General features: G+C 37.9%; 1 protein-coding gene across 8 annotated transcripts in view; it reads right to left on the bottom strand.

Annotated features, from left to right (window-relative positions):
• adgrl3.1 (adhesion G protein-coupled receptor L3.1) overlaps positions 1-18,111 on the bottom strand; it is a 177,604-nt gene that overhangs the window by 61,014 nt on the left and 98,479 nt on the right. For 6 of the 8 annotated variants that reach the window (XM_018737956.2, XM_018737955.2, XM_018737958.2 and 3 more), the window contains exons 6-7: positions 16,395-16,409; positions 13,358-14,158 (exon numbers count right to left, since the gene is read on the bottom strand). In XM_018737956.2, the coding sequence (XP_018593472.1) occupies positions 13,358-14,158; positions 16,395-16,409 (816 nt within the window). The remainder of the gene's footprint in view (positions 1-13,357; positions 14,159-16,394; positions 16,410-18,111) is intronic. The other 2 variants (XM_018737957.2, XM_018737962.2) reach the window with 1 other exon arrangement.

The following is an 18,111-nucleotide window of genomic DNA, read 5'->3' as shown; positions in this document are numbered from 1 at the left end:
CAGTAAAAAACAAATAACTGTGGACAAAAGTGTACAGTATCTTTGTATAAAAGCCTGAGCAAACACATACACGCACACATAAACAAACATATATTTATTATAAATATGCGATACATATATGATAAACTAAAGATACACCAGTTATTAAAGACTGAAAAGCTTTTGTTTGAAAGCCAATACTCATGTCTCAGACTAACAAAAACTATAACCTAAATCATGGTTTCCTCAAGCTCTCAGGGTATCCTATTTCAAATGTCCAATAAATAAGCACAATAACCTCTTACAATTATAAACGACATTCTTGACCTCCTGCTAATGCCAAAGGGAAATTAAGGGTTACTCTGGGTGATGCCTCAGAGATGTGCCGGAGGTCTACAAACGTCTAGCTATATTAAATATGACCAACTGACACATCTCTAATTGTCATAGGGTACAAGCTTACTGGAATGGTGGTAATTCGACTTTTGTCAAGATCTTTAACAAAAAAAAAGTTGTATTTCCTGTTTTTGATGAGTTTATGAAACATAGGTTGATTACTCTTACAATTCGCAAGGAAATGTGTCTTACTGCTATAGTTCACACCAGAAGGTTCCTATTTAAATATGAGGCTGACCCAAGTTAGAAACATTACAGCTTGATATGAATAAATTGTAGAATGTCTGAACACTGTTCCGGAACTTCCTAGACAGCACTACATGACCAACTCTGCTAAACACTGCAATCTTCTGCCATAGCATTATGGATCTCTAATTATTACAAATTTCTCTATATACTGTTTATCTCTCCATGCTGCTTTGACCCAGTTCTGCTGTTAATTAATATAAAAAGTATTATTAATAAGTCCCACACTAGGAAATGTTTGTAGAAAGGCAAAGACAAAAAAGGAATAATGTTTCACAGTGGGGCTTTTTTTTTTTAATATATTTGTCTTTTTTCTAAGCTTTATAGAACTGCATTGATAACTTAGGTAATATGTCTACATGACAAACACATTTTCTTCTCCAAAGCACAGCTTGCCGAAGCACAATAAAAATAAATAATGAACTAATTAACAGAAAAAGAAGATCAAAGATAGTCATGGTGCTGTGTGATGCACTGTCCAATATATGCACTCCGGCATCTCATTCAAATGATTTTTTTTTTCTTTAAACAAGTTATTCAAAGGAAATGAATATAAATATTCCCATTGCTTGTTGTACCCGAAGGCGGCAAAGTCTGGGTCATTAGTTTTGTGCCGTCCATTCCCTCGCTGGCATTGCAATGTAATCAGTCTCTTATGTTCGGATATGCGAACCAGTGCACAGGGATTGGTGAAGACAGAGATACGCATCACCAACCGGGGCACCTTTATCACGTGTTGTTTTTCCAAAGCAACCTTTGGCCTTTTGGTATTGAAGGTTATTGAAGGATACCTGTCTACAGAGCAGATTTAAAAGATTACAATGTCACCGTAAATGTTGTGTTGGGAACCATCTGAGATCATTGAGACCACCATTGTCTCACCTTTTGTAGATCTTTACAAAATTAAATGTGAACATGTGATGTGAAATGTTAATTGAATGTGAAAATCAAAATGCAATGAAATTATAACATGGAAGCTAAAATGCATCTTTATCCTCAAATCATTGTGCCTCTTTCCTATGTTGCTGAAAGCAGTGTTTTTTTCATTCATGCCGAAAAAGTTTTAAACTGATGTTTAAGAAAATGAGAAGAAAATTATATTTCTTTCCATATCTTCATGAAAAGCATAAATATACTTTAAATTAAAAAAGCCAATAATAATGTGTTTTTTTCAACCAATGGAGTTTCCTTTCTCTAACATTATAAACCATTAATTTGTGTTTAAAGCTATAGGAAGATGGATATAAAACACTAACTGATTTTAACTGGTTAAGTACCACTATTTGCTGGGGTCTTATTTCTTTATTTCATTTCAGAATGACAGGTAATGCCAAGGGTATAGGACATAATGCAAATGGCTGTTCCTGGAATAACACTGACATTGAATATTGTAGAGCACACAAAAGCATTTTATAAATGAAAACTATTTACTCACAAAATGTGAAATTATAGAAAAACGCAGTTTTGAAAATAAAATTCCTGTGCAGCAGCTATGCAGATAAAAACGCAACATTGCTGTAGTCCTGATATCTTGGTCATATACTGCCAAACCTGAAGAATTTTAATTTGCTATACAAATTTTCTTTTAAAATTGGGCGAAATGAAGCTAAAGCCAAAATTTATTGTATTAGTATGAGTAATATCAGCAGTAGCAAAAACTATAAAACATTAATTTACCTCTGCATTTACTGATATATGTAAAAAATTTGCACAAGCAAACCAGACATCTCACAATAAATAAATATATTTTGTTTATCGAATAACTATTTACTGTGTGAATAATAGTTAAGTGAGAAATCAGAAGTTTTTGTTTAATGAATGACTGTCAGTCTGCTTAACAACTGAAACTTTTGTTGTCATTTTCACTAAAATGCATTTTAGTCACAACTGAAAGACAAATGAAAACTTGGCATACTGAGAATAGAAATGTGCAGCAACGCAGAGGCCAAAATGAAAGAAACAGAAGTAATACTTTAAAGGATTCACACAGAATGGTATGAATCAAGCTACCCTCCTAGAGTGAAGTCTTGCAGATCCATTGTCTTAATTCACATAATTCATAGCTAGATAAAAGCTCAGTTTGATCTTGCTAAGTACATCATAAAATAGTCCGCCCCTTATATATTTTTTGTTTAATCACATGGTTGTTTTTGTGCCTCTAAATGGAATTTAATTACAGTCATATGTGGGTTCTTCTTAAGATAAAAAGCTGTGCTAATTGTTGTATCCAAATTAATGATAGGGGGTAAACTCAGAAACAATTTAATAGACTAATAAAATGATAATTACAGTCTGTGTTGTATGTTGTTCAATATTGCCTCAGTCTGGGTAGTACTTGTTTAAACCCTAGACTTGTGTAAGAGAAACAAGCGTCTGAAGACTTTGTACACGTGTTGCATGTAACAATATATTTATATATTAGCTGTTCATGAACAAAAAATATCAAGATTTTAATGAAATGCTGCACTATGTTTAATCTTTGCAGATTGTATCTAATGTGTGCTTTAAATGTAAACTGTATAAATTATGAGAACAATCTAACATCCTTAACCCTAACCCTTACCCTACTCCTATACCGAATACTATACCGCTATCCCTTTCCCATCCCAATCCCTCTTCTTATCCTTATGGACATTTGAGATCTTGCAACTGTATGAAAGTCTGCAAGGTGCTCTGTGAAATTAAACATTTTGCCAAGCCTCATAAAAGTTAACCTTTTAGAAATAATATCTTGGAGCAACAGGTGAATTTGTGGTGTTCACTGGTTGAGTCTATAAGGATACTAGGACATTTCTAAAAATACCAGATTGAATAACACAGTGAGTTTGTGTTGCACTAAATCCAGCTTTGCCCTCACAGGACAGAAATTCTGGATTTAGAATTTTCTCTGTATACTGTTTCTCTCTCTCTCTCTTTAAAAGACTGGATGGATAAAGGTTTCATTGACTTCTCATGAGTCTGAGTTTGAGGGCAAATTTTGCCAAGCTACTGTATATTTCTTTGAGTTCCTTCAGTTCCAGTGTTTTATTGAGTCTCAAATTAGAACGGCATAAATGTGTAGGTAACCTAGTAAGACTGAGAAAATATTCAACTGACTAATGACATTGCAGGAATTCTACTAAGACTCTAAGTCATCTCAGACAAACATGTGAGTTCAGTAACAGTTAACAGTTACCAATAATAATCACATGGACGCTGGTTGGTGGGTCTGGGGTTCAAGTCCTGCTTGGGGTGCCTGGCGATGGACTGGTGTCCTGTCCTGGGTATGTCCCCTCCCTCTCCAGCCTTGTGCCCGATGTTGCTGGATTAGGTTCTGGCTCGCCGCAACCCCGCTTGGGACAAGCAGTTGCAGACATTGTGTGTGTGTGTGTGTGTGTGTGTGGACGCTAGTATTTTAGGATAAATGGCTTTCTATCTGTGAAACACTTTCTGAAATGCACCTCAATAAATAAAAATGATGCCTATTCAGACACTATACCTTATTTCCATCTGTATTCACATTAATGTTCCCAGAAAATCCCAAAAAAATGTTAGAAAGTGCATCCATGTTGCTTAATACTGCATTAATTTCAGGAATTTTTATGGGCATATAGTGGGTAATTCTAATAACTTTCTCCACAAAGTTCAACCAATCACTAATCCCATTTCTGTTGAATTGTGACCCAGGTATTTTAGTTAATACAGATTCTAAATGCCTGCTAGGTATTTTAATTTAAATGGCAAAGAACTATGTATCATTGCTGTACTCCTCCCACCCAGAAAGTGTCAAAGGTCAAACAGAAATAAGATGTGGCCAACTCTTTAGCCATGTCCCTACCGTGAACCTAACATATGACTTACATTAGAAAGAAAAGAAATTAGTGGTCCTTTTATATAGTCCAGGTGTCAGTTTCAAGGAAGGGTTGTGACAAAGACACACATCTGTTACAAACGGAGCACTGGTATATCCACATCTATATGACGACATATCTTTAAAATAAGTTTTTTATAAATCACTGTTTATTGTTCATTTCCTATATTGCTACCATTATTACAATAACTATCAATATTACAACCCACATACTGTCTTTACCTACCAAGATTTATATCATGTCCACCATTTCATAACTGTGTTCCTTTCAGCTAGCAGTTTTTCCAGTAATAATGATGTCACAACACATCACATGTTCTTTGCCCTTTATATACTTCTCTGTTGATGTACCAGCACATGAACATAAAAAAATACATATTAACACATATTAAAATATGCACATAAAAAAAAAAGAAAAACATTGTCTGTATCATGTTTATTGTGTATCTTTCAAGCACTGATGACTTATACTGTAACAACTAAAGAATTGCTTTGATATTTGCCTGGCAATCATAAAACTATACATGCACAACATGGATTATGGATGTATTATAGGAAAAACTCCCATCATCTAATGGACCGTTCACTAGTGGCAGGCCCCCAATCTGCAGTACCAGGCTGCCATAAATCATACATCCATATTGCACCAACAACGACTGATATAATGAACTTATAATGAAAAGAGTTTATGCATTGTTTGGCAATTAATTACTAATTTTATGTCCTAGTGCCAGGTGGGGCAAAGAGAAGGCCACAAATTACCCTGTGAAGCATGCCAAGGGGAAAAAAAAGCCACTTCCCCCGCCCCAAGCAGAGGGCACCATGGGAAGTGGAGTGGGAAGAAAAAGGAAGCACTCATCTAGCTGCTGGGCAAAAGGCCTCTTCACCTGGATCTTAAAGAGCGAAGGCCAGAGGGGCTGCACGATGTGACAACACTCAGCTCATGGGGAGAGCTCAGCTGGCACCGATAAATGGAATTCACCACTTTAAAGGTGCACACCGAGCCTGATATTTTCTCCTGATAAAACCCAAACCAAAAGTTTGCCAGTGATTCTTGTAAATGCAGTAGAAATTGAAAATTCATGGTCTGGTCTGCATCCCTGCATAAAACTTAAGAAAAGAAGTATGTTTGATGTCAGATTCCATCGCTCACCTTTGTAAAGTTCCCAGTGGGATTTTCTACCTGAAACTAAAATTGAAATATATGTCGAAGTATAGCTATGCTTCGTTCATGATAACTGGAAGTGCTGAACTATATGTAACTGTACATGTAATGATCCGTCAGATTGGGTGCTAGTGAGTTATGAACGATGTTCAGATAAACATTTCAGACGTGTTCTGCAACAGTGCTATGACAACAATTTTTTGACTTACTGAATAACTTGGCATCATAATTATTTATTAATTTAGCTTGCACACTCAGCAAGTGTAAGTAGCTTAATGTAATGTTAAGTACCTTAGTATACAAACCAACTTAATGTTACGTTTGTTTAGTAAGCTACTTACAATTTGCCCATTTATACAGCTGGATAACTTCACTGAACCAATTCAGAACAAGAATGTTGTTCAGAGTTTTACAGTAGGAGGTGGAATTCAAACCTGAGTGCTTTGATTGCAAGCCAGCAGCTCCAATCCCTGTGCTACTTGGTGCCCCATATGGAGTGTTGTGCTGTGAATATCTAGCATTGCTCTGCAGCACTATGTATCCACACAGTAAATAATATAACAGTGAATTATTAAACTACGAATAGATAGATAGATAGATAGATAGATAGATAGATAGATAGATAGATAGATAGAAAGTGTACAGGTAGAAACTAACTGGGACTTTTTTTTTTTTTTGTGCAGGACCATTAATGCACATATATTTGAGTAAATGAGTATGAATGTGATCAAATGGCTTTAAATACTAGACACTGGCAATGAAAACTACTGTGAAGTCAATGCTGCCCAGAAGCTGCACCTCCTCATTCGGATGGCTGAATGACCTCACTGTACCAGGCATGCGGCTGAAGATCCCCTCCCCCCCTACAGCTGCGGTTGCTGAGGCTCGCCGGAGCCACAACAAGAACCAGTGTGCCCAGGCCTCAACTGATCCAGCATGAGCACAGCATGGAGGAATGCTGCACCTTGTTTGAAATGGTAATGCAGTTTGCCATGAAAGTCCAACAGCTGGACTATAAAACAAAATGTACGAACTTTAAAGAAACTCCCAAAGGGAACATTATGTTTTCTATTATATTCAAGGTGAGTATTTTAAGTGAAAATGCATAGAAATAAGTCTCGTTAGTTTATTTAGTTATGAATCAAGTGCAGAATGAATAGTGAAATATGCATCTACATAAATCACATGCACCTGCCAAGTTTAAAGTGTCAAATATAATTACACATTATGTGATTTGTTTTGTAGATTAAACATTAGTTCTGGCTCTAGTTAGACAGCTATGGCAGTGTACATTTAAATAAATAAATCAGCTCATTGTAAGTGAAGTCAATAAAATTTATAATGCAATAACATATCACATCTAAAATATCTGAAAGCCTGTCGTGTTTTATCTCTCATTTCACTACTGTTTGTACAGATGGCTGGATGGGGACATTCAACATTTGACAAGAAACTTAAGAAACACAAATTAGTTTTGAAAGCAGCCAAATACATACATCAGATGCACCATAACGCACTGCTGTCAGAATGTCTAGACCACCTCCCGATAGAGGAAGGGCACAGGTGCACAAATAAAAACTCTTCCACTTAAGTCCAAATTTAGTTTGAAAGAAACAGGTCTTTTCATTTCAAAATTGCATCACATTTTTAACGGAGAAATGTTCAGGGAGGAAGAAGAAGAAGAAGAAGCACAGGTGTATGAAATATACTGCATATTGCATCTTTATGTTGCCTGTGAAGTCCTTTGACTTCCATGAAAATAATGGCTAATACTCAGAATACAGATTTTATTTTATGGGGGGATTCTGTCACATCCAATCTGTGCAGAACTTTTTCGCAACATAACAGGTGCTTTGACATCTTGATAACATTCCCTATCTATCCCTTGAACACAGATCACCAGTAGGAACCCTGACGCATCCCGGTATGTCCTCTGCAAACACATTGACTTATACAGACATTGGCATTTTGCATCAGTACTGAGGAGCACAACACATCAATAAGAACACACACTGAAGGTGGGCAGTTCAAGTCCCAGGAGAAGCCAGGGTGCAGTACTGTAGAGCTGCACCACTGAAATACTCAGCTGGGTACTGCAGGTTTGGACAAAAATGTTTATACTGCTACTACTAGTACAAGAACTAATAATAATAATAATAATAATAATAATGCTTTAACAGATTAATACTATTTAGTTATGCGATATTACTGTATGAGACTTATTCCTGTGCCAGGTTTCTTGGATGGTGGAGCTCAATTCAGTCTGGTCAACGTGGCTCCAGTGGGTGCACAGGGTGAAACTTCAGCTAATCAGCAGAACTCATGAGGGCACTGTCTCCATATGAGCCATTAACTGACAATCTTTCACCTAATCTCTTCAATCTTCCCTTTATTTCCTATACCATTCGTCACCGTCCTTCCACTGACATCACTAACTTGCGGAGCAGGAGGAAAATAGAGGCTGCATGCTTGACTTCTCAAGGAAATGAAGTTTGATGATTGGAGATCAAAGGTTCCTTCAGTAAATTCCACAAGTCCAGACAGGCCGAGCGACGAGACCACAGATGCAAAAATTAATTCTTTTCCTCCCAAAAGTCCACTGCTGCACCAAAAGTACATTTTAAGTTTCATTTTGTATTTTAACTGAAATGTAGGCTATTGGCAGTCACATAGGTGTTTTTGTACACAAAATAAAGTCACTAATTGTAGCTGCATAACAGTCTAACACAGCATACATGCAACAGTATATTAATATAATACAAGAATGCAGAAGGACTGGCGTTCTGTCCTGGGTGTGTCCCCTCCCCCTTCAGCTTTACACCCTGTGTTACCGGGTTAGACTCTGGCTCTCCGTGACCCCAAATGGGACAAGTGGTACAGACAGACAAGAATGCAGAAGGTATGCATTGTATAGGCTTAAACACTGAGTGATTAGTGTACACAGCTGCATTCATTATGAGATTTCTGTTTTAATTCTCAATTTAAAATTTGGTGTGGGCAGTTGGAGGTGCTCTGGTTAGAGCAATCACGTTGCAGGTTCGGACTCCTGCTATAGCACTCTTGATCAAGGCGCTTAGCCTAAAATGTCAAATAAAAAAAGTATTTATTTAGCAGGCGCATTTCTCCAAAGCAACTTCCAGTGATATCAGCCCACACACCTTATTGAAGGTGACTTAGAGTGCTAGATACACTACCTTACACTGGGTCACTCATCATACATCAGTGGAACACACACATGCTCTCTGTCACTCACACACTATGGTAAACCTGAACAGCATGTCTTTGAAGTGTGGGAGGAAACCAGAGCACCCAAAGGAAACCCACGCAGACACAGAGAGAACATGCAGACTCCACACAGACTGAGCAGGGATCAAACCCACATCCTCTCACACCACCCAGGTGCTATGAGACAGCAGCACTACTTGCTGTGCCACCATGCTGCTGTAAGTAAATTACTGTAAGTAGCTTTGCACACAAAATGAGTTTTTGTAATTTGCTTCGGACAAAAGTATTAGCTAAATGAATAAATAATTGTAAATTACAATAAAACTTCTATCATGATTTGACAGGCTTTAAATGTTCATGTCAGTAATTCTATCGGTGCAGTTCAGTTAGTTTAGATACAACTGGAAGATGTAGCAGAATTTGTAACCCCAGGTATTTTGTGACACCATTTTAAATCTCAGATTTTTTTGACACAATGACATCCTCTCAACTCTCAATGTCTGTGGTCAGCTTACTGTCAGTGAAATCCCTTTAGTTTCTCGAATTTTGACATTAACGTGGTGTCATTTATATATACACTCTAAACATACACACATAGCATACAATAAAAAAATAATGAACTGATTAATATATGCTGTATTCGCAAGCACACAGAGCAACGTCAGACAGATGTGGAGGTCAAGGCAGTTGTGGTTAAATTACTTCTTCACTTGCCTGTAAAACAAATAAAAATAACAGCAATATTTAATTATAATTTTGTTGTAAAAATTGAGGAACACACACACACACACACACACACACACTTTCAGAACCGCTTGTCCCATACGGGGTCGCGGGGAACCGGAGCCTACCCGGTAACACAGGGCGTAAGGCCGGAGGGGGAGGGGACACACCCAGGACGGGACGCCAGTCCATCGCAAGGCACCCCAAGCGGGACTCAAACCCTAAACCCACCGTAGAGCAGGACTGTGGTCCAACCCACTGCGCCACTGCGCCACTGCACCCCCCTATAAATTGAGGAATATTACCATGGAAATGTGGTTACCAATGGATACAACCCAGCCTTGGATCTATTGTACCAAATGCCTGCACAGTAGCTTAAGATGTGCTGCTCACTGAATAAAGTGATAATAGTTTTCATTTTTTGACTGACATTGTAATTGGGGAGAGATGTTCCATAACGCACAACAAAGCTGAGGACGGCGGCCTCTTGCCATCATGAAATAATGTTTTGCGAAGGTTAGACAGACTGGTGACACAAATCTTGAGGGTTTTCTTAATGTCTATAGTTTTATAGGATCTTTAAAAATACACAAAGCAGCGTCCTGTCTGATTCATTTTCATAAAAACAAAAATATTAAGTTACAAACGGTAACAGTCCTTTTATTACAGTCCGGAAAGTGTGGCGGACAACTGACAACATTCTCAAGACCAACAGCTGACTAAATAATGCTGCTTTTTCAGACCCCTAAAGAAAGGCGACTTGTGCCCTCGTTAGCTAATTGTTAACCTAAATCTGTAACTAGGTGGATAAGGGAGTAAATTTATCAATAATTAATGTAGCACATAGGGGGCTCAAATCCAGCTCATTCTGTATGAAGTTTGCATGTTGTTTCCATGCTTGTGTGGATTTATTCTGGGTGCTCTGCTTTCCTCACACAGACTGAGGAGAGTGAGTGTGTGTGTGTGTGTGTGTGTGTGTGTGTGTGTGTGTGTGTGTGTGTGTGTGACTGGCATCCCATGCAGGGTGTATCCTGCTTCACACCATACATTTCTGGGACATCCTTCAGATCACCACAAATCAACACTTGTCATGTTGTTACTGACAATCAATCAATGAAAGCATGGATGCAAGTGGCTTTTCATAAAAGCACTGGCTAAGCAACAAAGTAACAGTGATTTCATAATTATTTATTTACATACTTTAAACTCACATATGAGATGTTCAAGAACATGGAAGCAGCAATAGATGGTCAGCATGTGTCATGAAATTTTTACATTACAGTGTGACTCATAGCCTGGACACGAGGGGATTTAATATAAAAAAGGCTAAGTATGGCTCTATCCATCACTGCATACACTGTGATGCAATGTAATGTGCTCCACACATTGTGAAAGCCACAGTGGTCCCCTGGTCCATTGCCCTTTCAGCACGCTCCATTGCAGAGACAGCTCATGCATGGGGTGCCCTGGGGGGCAGGGGGCGAAGGGAGTCACAGGTGGAATCGCCTGGCACCCAGCACCGTTATCCGGAAAAGCAAGAAAATAAATAAATAAATAAATAAATAAATAAATAAATATCATGAAGTTGCATAACACACAGAGCCTTATCGCCATCATTCATGTGTGTGGACAGCAGTGTAAAAGTTGTCCTTTTAAGAGAGTTGAGACATCTCTGTTATTGTTTAAACATTTGTAAATAGTGCTTATCTAACTGTTTTTCTACTGTTAATATAGGATTTGAGAAGAACCAGTCCCTTCCTTTGAATAGACTGAAGCTCACTTTTATTAATATCCACAAGCCTCGTAGATTTTAAATATATATATAAATATATTATATATATAATTTATATATATTTATATATAGAAATATAAATATATATATATGTGTATATGTATATATAAATAAATTAATAAAAAACTAGACTACAGAAACAGGTACTTCAAACCTTCAGCAGACATAGCAATGCAGGGGGATATTTCATTGATTAATCCATCATGCATTTTCATAGGCCTATGCAGCACCATTGATTTTATTTATTTATCTCCACCGTGTCAGCAGTCCATCCTTAATAGCACTTTGGAGGTCAGTCCATTGAATACCAATGGATCTCTGTCGAAAATCCCCTGAGTCAAAAAAGGTCCATTATACCAGAGGTGATCGGTAAAAACAAAGTTTCCATAATACCTTTCAGATAATTGCTTGTAGTTCAACTTCTGAATACATGTAAAGGCACGCTTTAATACGCCATCATTTAATAAAGCTCAGACTAACCCAGACTCATTCTTAAAAGGAACCAAGAAGCAATTACGCCTGGCAAATAGCTCCTGCCACCTGGGAATTCCTCCATTCATCCTTGGGTAGGCAGATTAAATTCCTATCACACCTACATGAATCATGAGATCCCTATGCCCAGATATATCTTAACCTCTGGTAATTATCATGGTCAATACATACGAGGCGGCGGGCGGACCCAATGATACAAGCCCAAATGTGCATGTCAGCATCTAGGGACAATGGAACACTGAATCTCAGCAGTGTTTTGCTGTGAAATGTTCTGTTCGACATGTAAACCTGTTTTTCCCATGTACGAAAAGTGAAATAAATTGCTATGTGATTCTCAGGAAAACAGCACAGAGGATATTACAGCTGCCACACCATTTATTTTGATATGGAAAAACAGTGCAATTCATCTCCTTGTGCCTCCCCTTAAGCTACCCACAATCTAATATACATTAATTTTAACAAAGTTCTGTTCAAGCTGGTCTAGGAGTTCCTTGTGTGTGCAATTACAGTGATCATTTTGATAAAATTACACCTACCCTCACTATTCTGTGCCCGCAAATCCTACGTATATTAGATTTCCAAGTCAGAACCTAATTTATGTAACATCTATGATTTGAACACTGACGTCATATTGACAGATATTCATTATTTGTTCCCTAGTCTCCTTGATGATTTTGAAAATGACTAGTAATACATTCTGAGCTTTGCTTTCTCCTATTACTTTATTTAAATATTATTCGTCTTGTGGCATTTATCCACGCACAAGAAACAGAGTTTATCTCTGAAAGTATAACTTGTAAAATGTTGATATAACTTGTTCAAAGCACTGATAGCTGTAGCCTAACAGTCTCTGCCAGATCTTATGTTCTGTGACTAGAATTTCATTCAATCTACTGATAACAGTATGCATATCACTCTGATAGGATTATTTGTACATCATATACTGTCCCACATGACTTTTCCACTGATGGGAAATTAATGAGAAACATTTTACATCTTATTGGCTCTTATTGGCTCTTATTGGCTTATTGGCTCTTATTTGGCATTTGAAAAGCATCACATATTACTAATCATCTTTTTGTGCACAGCGTCACATATGTCTTTGCTGCCCTGAATAAAAAAGAAAACCACAAATCTCTAGCTTATTAAATTCCACTATACATGCTCCTAGCAACAGTTATTTGATTAGTTTGATCATTTAGTTTGATCATGCAGATAATAATTGTAGTAATTAGATACTAATTTTACAAAATGAACAAGGAAAGCCTAAAAGAAATCATAACCAGAGCTAAACCGCACTTTCTAAAAATCGTTGCTGTGTTTGCAATGACAGTCCTGAAACTGGCATGCCCCCAGGTTTCAGATCTGCATTGGTTTCTTGTGACCTAATTTAAAAAATTCAACTTTTTTTGGAAATAATATTTATATATTATTTAAGATTAATATTTTTATATATGCGTGTCAACGTGAAGAAATCAGTTGAACTTACCAAGTCTATTATCCATCGTCCCAAAATCCAGAGAGTACTTCACCACATGGTAGTTGTTCCATACATACAGCAAGTTATCTCTGGGATTGTAATCCACTGCAGCAATGTACTGGTACGAGTTGGGAAAGGGAATGTCCAGGTAGCCGTCCTTGCTCAGCTCTGTATTGTAGATGTAGTCAATCTTATTCCCCGTGGCCTCATTGTCATCATCCTCATAGACCGTCTTCACCACATAGAGATTCCCGCAGATCATGAAGGCATTGGAGGCTGATCGCTTGTCATAGCTAGTATCCCAGGTGCCCTCGATACGCAATGTGTATGGATTCAGCTGGCTGATGACGATTTTGCCGTTGTTCTGCTCAGTGGCATAGATAACCCATAGGCCATTCTCATCCACAGCCAGGTCGATGTCTGACTTACCGCCCCAACGGTAGGGTGAGGTGTCATGGTAGTTGGCGCTGGCAATGATAGCCTCACCGCTCTTGATGCGTGTGCGTAGGTCAAACTTGACTATGTTACGTGTACGCTCCTTGTTGAAAAACAGGGCGCCATCGTAGACTACGAAGCCGGTGCCATCAACACGGTGCGGCAGCTTGTACGTGGTGGTTGGCCGTCCAGCAATAAAGTCCTCCTTGGATGAATACTCTGTCAAGGTGTCTGTCCTATAAGGGGTCCATGGCATGTAGTAAATCTTGTCCGACGCCTGGAGAGGGTCCTTGCACCAGGCCCCAGACTGGTGATCCGACTCAAAGAGGTGCTCACTCTGGTAGACTCCCCTCAGCAAGCCCGGGCACAGGAAAACTAAAGAGCCAACATGAACAAAAAACAACAAGGCAATAAATACTTTACAATGAATGACATGTTACAGACTTGGGACTCTTTTCTCCAACAAATACTTATAGTATTACTAATCTTAAACAGTGACAGACTGCTTATCATGTGTGTCAGACCTTCTGAACGCATTAGCCCTTTTTGGCACAGCATGACTTTCATTGTCTCACTATCCAATTTTTCACCATGGAAGACATGCATTCAGTGTAGGAAACTTGATTATGGTTGATTTATGCAGAAGGTTACAGTTTCTTTGGCTATGTCACATGGCTGGAATGCATATTATGGAAATGCTAAGCGGATACAACACAGACACAGGGTTTCAGCTCCATGAGTCTCTGTCTTGGTCTAAGGCATCAATTGAGTGAACACAGAGGGACTTAAGTGACAGCCATTTCCAGAAAAGAAACAGATCCTACACAAACCCAACCAGTTTTAATTTCTCTTTTTTGCTAAAAAAAGAAGGGCAAATGCATTAACTAATAATAAAAATAAATCAGTGCAAGGAACATTTGCATCATCCTCATAAATGTATTGTCATTTACTGTAGAAAAGGCGAAATTACATCAAGGACAATGCACTTTTTTTCACCACATAGGTATTCATATCCGTGGGGAACCATATAATCTTACCTTGAATCAAATTTCATTTGAATTCTTCAGAACAGTTTCAAGGCAGTTTTCCTTATTAATTAGGTACATTCTTTAAAGCAATAACCTTCATCAAGGACATATGTTATGATATATTTAGTGCATTTCTGCAGGGTATTTTCAGGAAAATTCCAAAACAAATTTATTGACAATGTTGAATGTGTAAGCTGGTGAAGGTCACTATGTTCTACATGGACAGCAGGCAAAACAGTGTCATAGAAAAATTATCAGAATGTCCTGTTACAATGTCTAATGTGAATGTGAATGTGAATTAAAGAAAATATTTTATTTTAAATATTAGTTGTATACTATGTGGCTTTATATAATTTAATGTGGTTTTACTAGTACTACAAACTGCTGATTTAACAAGTTATTTTGTGAGGCTGCTGGGGTTCCTTGCCCCACTCTATGACAGCAGTTTTCTTCCTGCAGTTTGAACCTTTCAATGACTTTTTATCATGTCAAAAGTTGTAGATCATTATTACAGTGCTGTTTTAAATGTATGGCAAGCTGCTCTGAACACAATTCAATATCATGTAAAATGACCCCCTGACCTGAACAGTGTTGTATAATTGACAGATGCTTTGTGGACACTTTTGGAATTATCTGAGATACAGGTGAAGGAGAAAGGGGAGTTGATGGGAACAAAGAAAGAAAGAAATATGCAGAAATTAAACCCCACAGCAACAGCATTCAGTAGTACCCGCCAAAGTATGCCTGCAATCCACCAGCCAGTTCAGCTTTATGAGCTATTCACAACAAATGTATTTACATGGATAGTAATTAACATGATACTAGGCAGCAGGGCGGTGATGAAGATGGAATGCGAGCAGAGCAGAGTATTAAGTGCAGTACTTTATGTGGTTCAGGCTCTGAGGGACAGACAGTTGGCAGAACTGTGCAGACAGCGTACAGCCCCTACTCGAGCCTCAGTGTTCACTGACGATTCTCTGAAAGTGATGGTGACCATCACCACTGTTTGCAAGTGCATGGACATCAGTGAGCTCCTTAGGTTGCTCACGGAATGCTGCTCTGTCTGTGCAATTTTTTTCACGTGAAAAGTGCACAAATGCAGAGACACACTTAGGCAGACACAAACACAGACCACATTCTGTATATGCAATTCCATGCTGAACAGCCCAGTGCCAAACTACAAACCATTAGTCCCACTTTCGTAATGTATGTGTGCACACACATCCATACATCCACACAGACAAACTGTTAACATATGCACTATATATCACATAATGCAATATTATGCAATATATTTTACTTTGCCTATTTAGTTTTCTTGCATGTCATGTTACCATTCCATATTTTTAAGTCTGTGTGGCCCTAAGGCAAGACAGAGTTACCACCCTACTGCAGTCAAGCTACTGGCCACCGGCATGAATAAGTAATAGTGAGCCTCAGTATCACACACACAGAAAAAGGAAGACATTAAAAACACATGGAGTGGCAGAACTAATTAGAAATTCCACATATTATCTCATAAAGCATGTATTCACCAAACCATATAGAAGAAGGAGCATGTAATTGGAAAGGCATCAAATTACCTCGTTGTTCCACTTCTACGTAAGGCATTGAGGGAGAGAGGAAGAAGAAAGAGAGAAGAGAGAACAGATTAATGATGCAACAATAGTACCCTTTCCAGGTCAACATAATACGTACCATATTTTACCACAACCTTCAGAATATTGTCAGATGATACCAAAGAACAATAGGTGACGTAATTATGTAAACGGTGCCGAAAATTGTTATAAAGTATAAGAAGTAAATAGTGATGATGAAATAACAAAAGGTTGCTTGTAGTCAGTGCCTACAGGAGGAAAAAGAAAGAAAAGGAAGAAAAAGAAAAGAAAAACAACAGGGACTAACAAAAGCGTAAATCAAATTCTAGCGTATGCAAGAACTCAAAAACCAGGCTATTCATAATTTTTATTGATGATAAAAAAAAAAAAAAAACTTGTCTATTGATGTGTCTCATAAAATTGTTCTTCATGAAATTAACATTTAGAAGAGCTTGAAATTTGTCTAGTCTACAAACACTCGGAGGTCACGTAGGAGGAAAAAAAAAAAAAACACTCCGTGTGAGAATTTAATCTGCCACTAGTCTATAGAAACCACGGCTTCATTACAAGTACAAAAATGCAGATATACACCTTGCTATACACATTATAATTTATCACTTCATAACCACTGTCATCAAAGAAGTCGACTGCAGGTATGTAGTGAGATACCAGTGTTATCTTTTCTACGTTAACTCCATTGACAGTTTTGAAAACAGCCTCCCACTGATAGCATACTCAACAATGAAAGAGTGGGGATGTGTGTACGCACATTTCAGTGTATGAATCCATGTTTGTGAGTCTGTTATCCCGACTGCACCATACCACTTACAAACTTGCTTAGATCAGCAGGGAGCAGTATGCTACAGTGATTTTAATCCAGAAGATGCAGTACGTTATACTTTAGCATACAGAGCCTTCAAGAAGGTGGTATCTAGTTCACGATACTACTTTACATATAATAAAAGTAATTCGCTTTCTATAAATCATAACAAATGACTGGGAAAAAACTATCCCATTTTGTATTAAACGCAACACAGATATGTGTATTATGCTTTGAAAGAGCTCCGTCTGCTCTGAGAGTAATAAACATTTGCTATCAAAGAATCCTCCATCTGAACACAGCAACATTCAAGTTCAGCATGTTTGGTTCATGTTGGCAACAGTGCATTGACACACAGAGCAATTCTTCTGTGAATGCCCTCATTAAATGCCATGAATATGCATGGCGCCGGAGGATTCTTAAAGTGGCGCTTAATTATCCATCATGTGCAAATATGCAATCGTGATGTGTAAAGAAATAAAATGGCCAGACCAGTGTTGACCCCAGTGGTGGTTGTGGTTTACACATGCATGTGGGGGTGGTTACTCAAACACATCCCTTCTTTGAAATGATAGTCTTAATTCTGCTGCCACATGCTATAATCCATCATTTTCTGAGTAGGGATTATGCTGACCATTTATCAGTTAAATTAAAAAGAAACAAAAAAATTAACCCCAAAACCTGACCCCAAATATCCAAGCAGTACACATAATAAGCTTCTTGCAGAGTCTGCTAAAGTTCATTTGTCCTTTGTAAGAATACAAAATGATTTCTTCTTTTTATCGTCACCATTTATTTTTTTAACCCCAAGGGTTAGAACATAGATTAATTAATTATGTTCATGCTGTATACGGATAATACGGAATTATTTCAATTTTTATG

The sequence above is a fragment of the Scleropages formosus genome, chromosome 16, assembly GCF_900964775.1.
Source record: "Scleropages formosus chromosome 16, fSclFor1.1, whole genome shotgun sequence".
Taxonomy (NCBI): Eukaryota; Metazoa; Chordata; class Actinopteri; order Osteoglossiformes; family Osteoglossidae; genus Scleropages; species Scleropages formosus.
The sequence above is the reverse complement of the archived record's forward strand: the minus strand, read 5'-3'. Positions and strand labels throughout refer to the sequence as shown.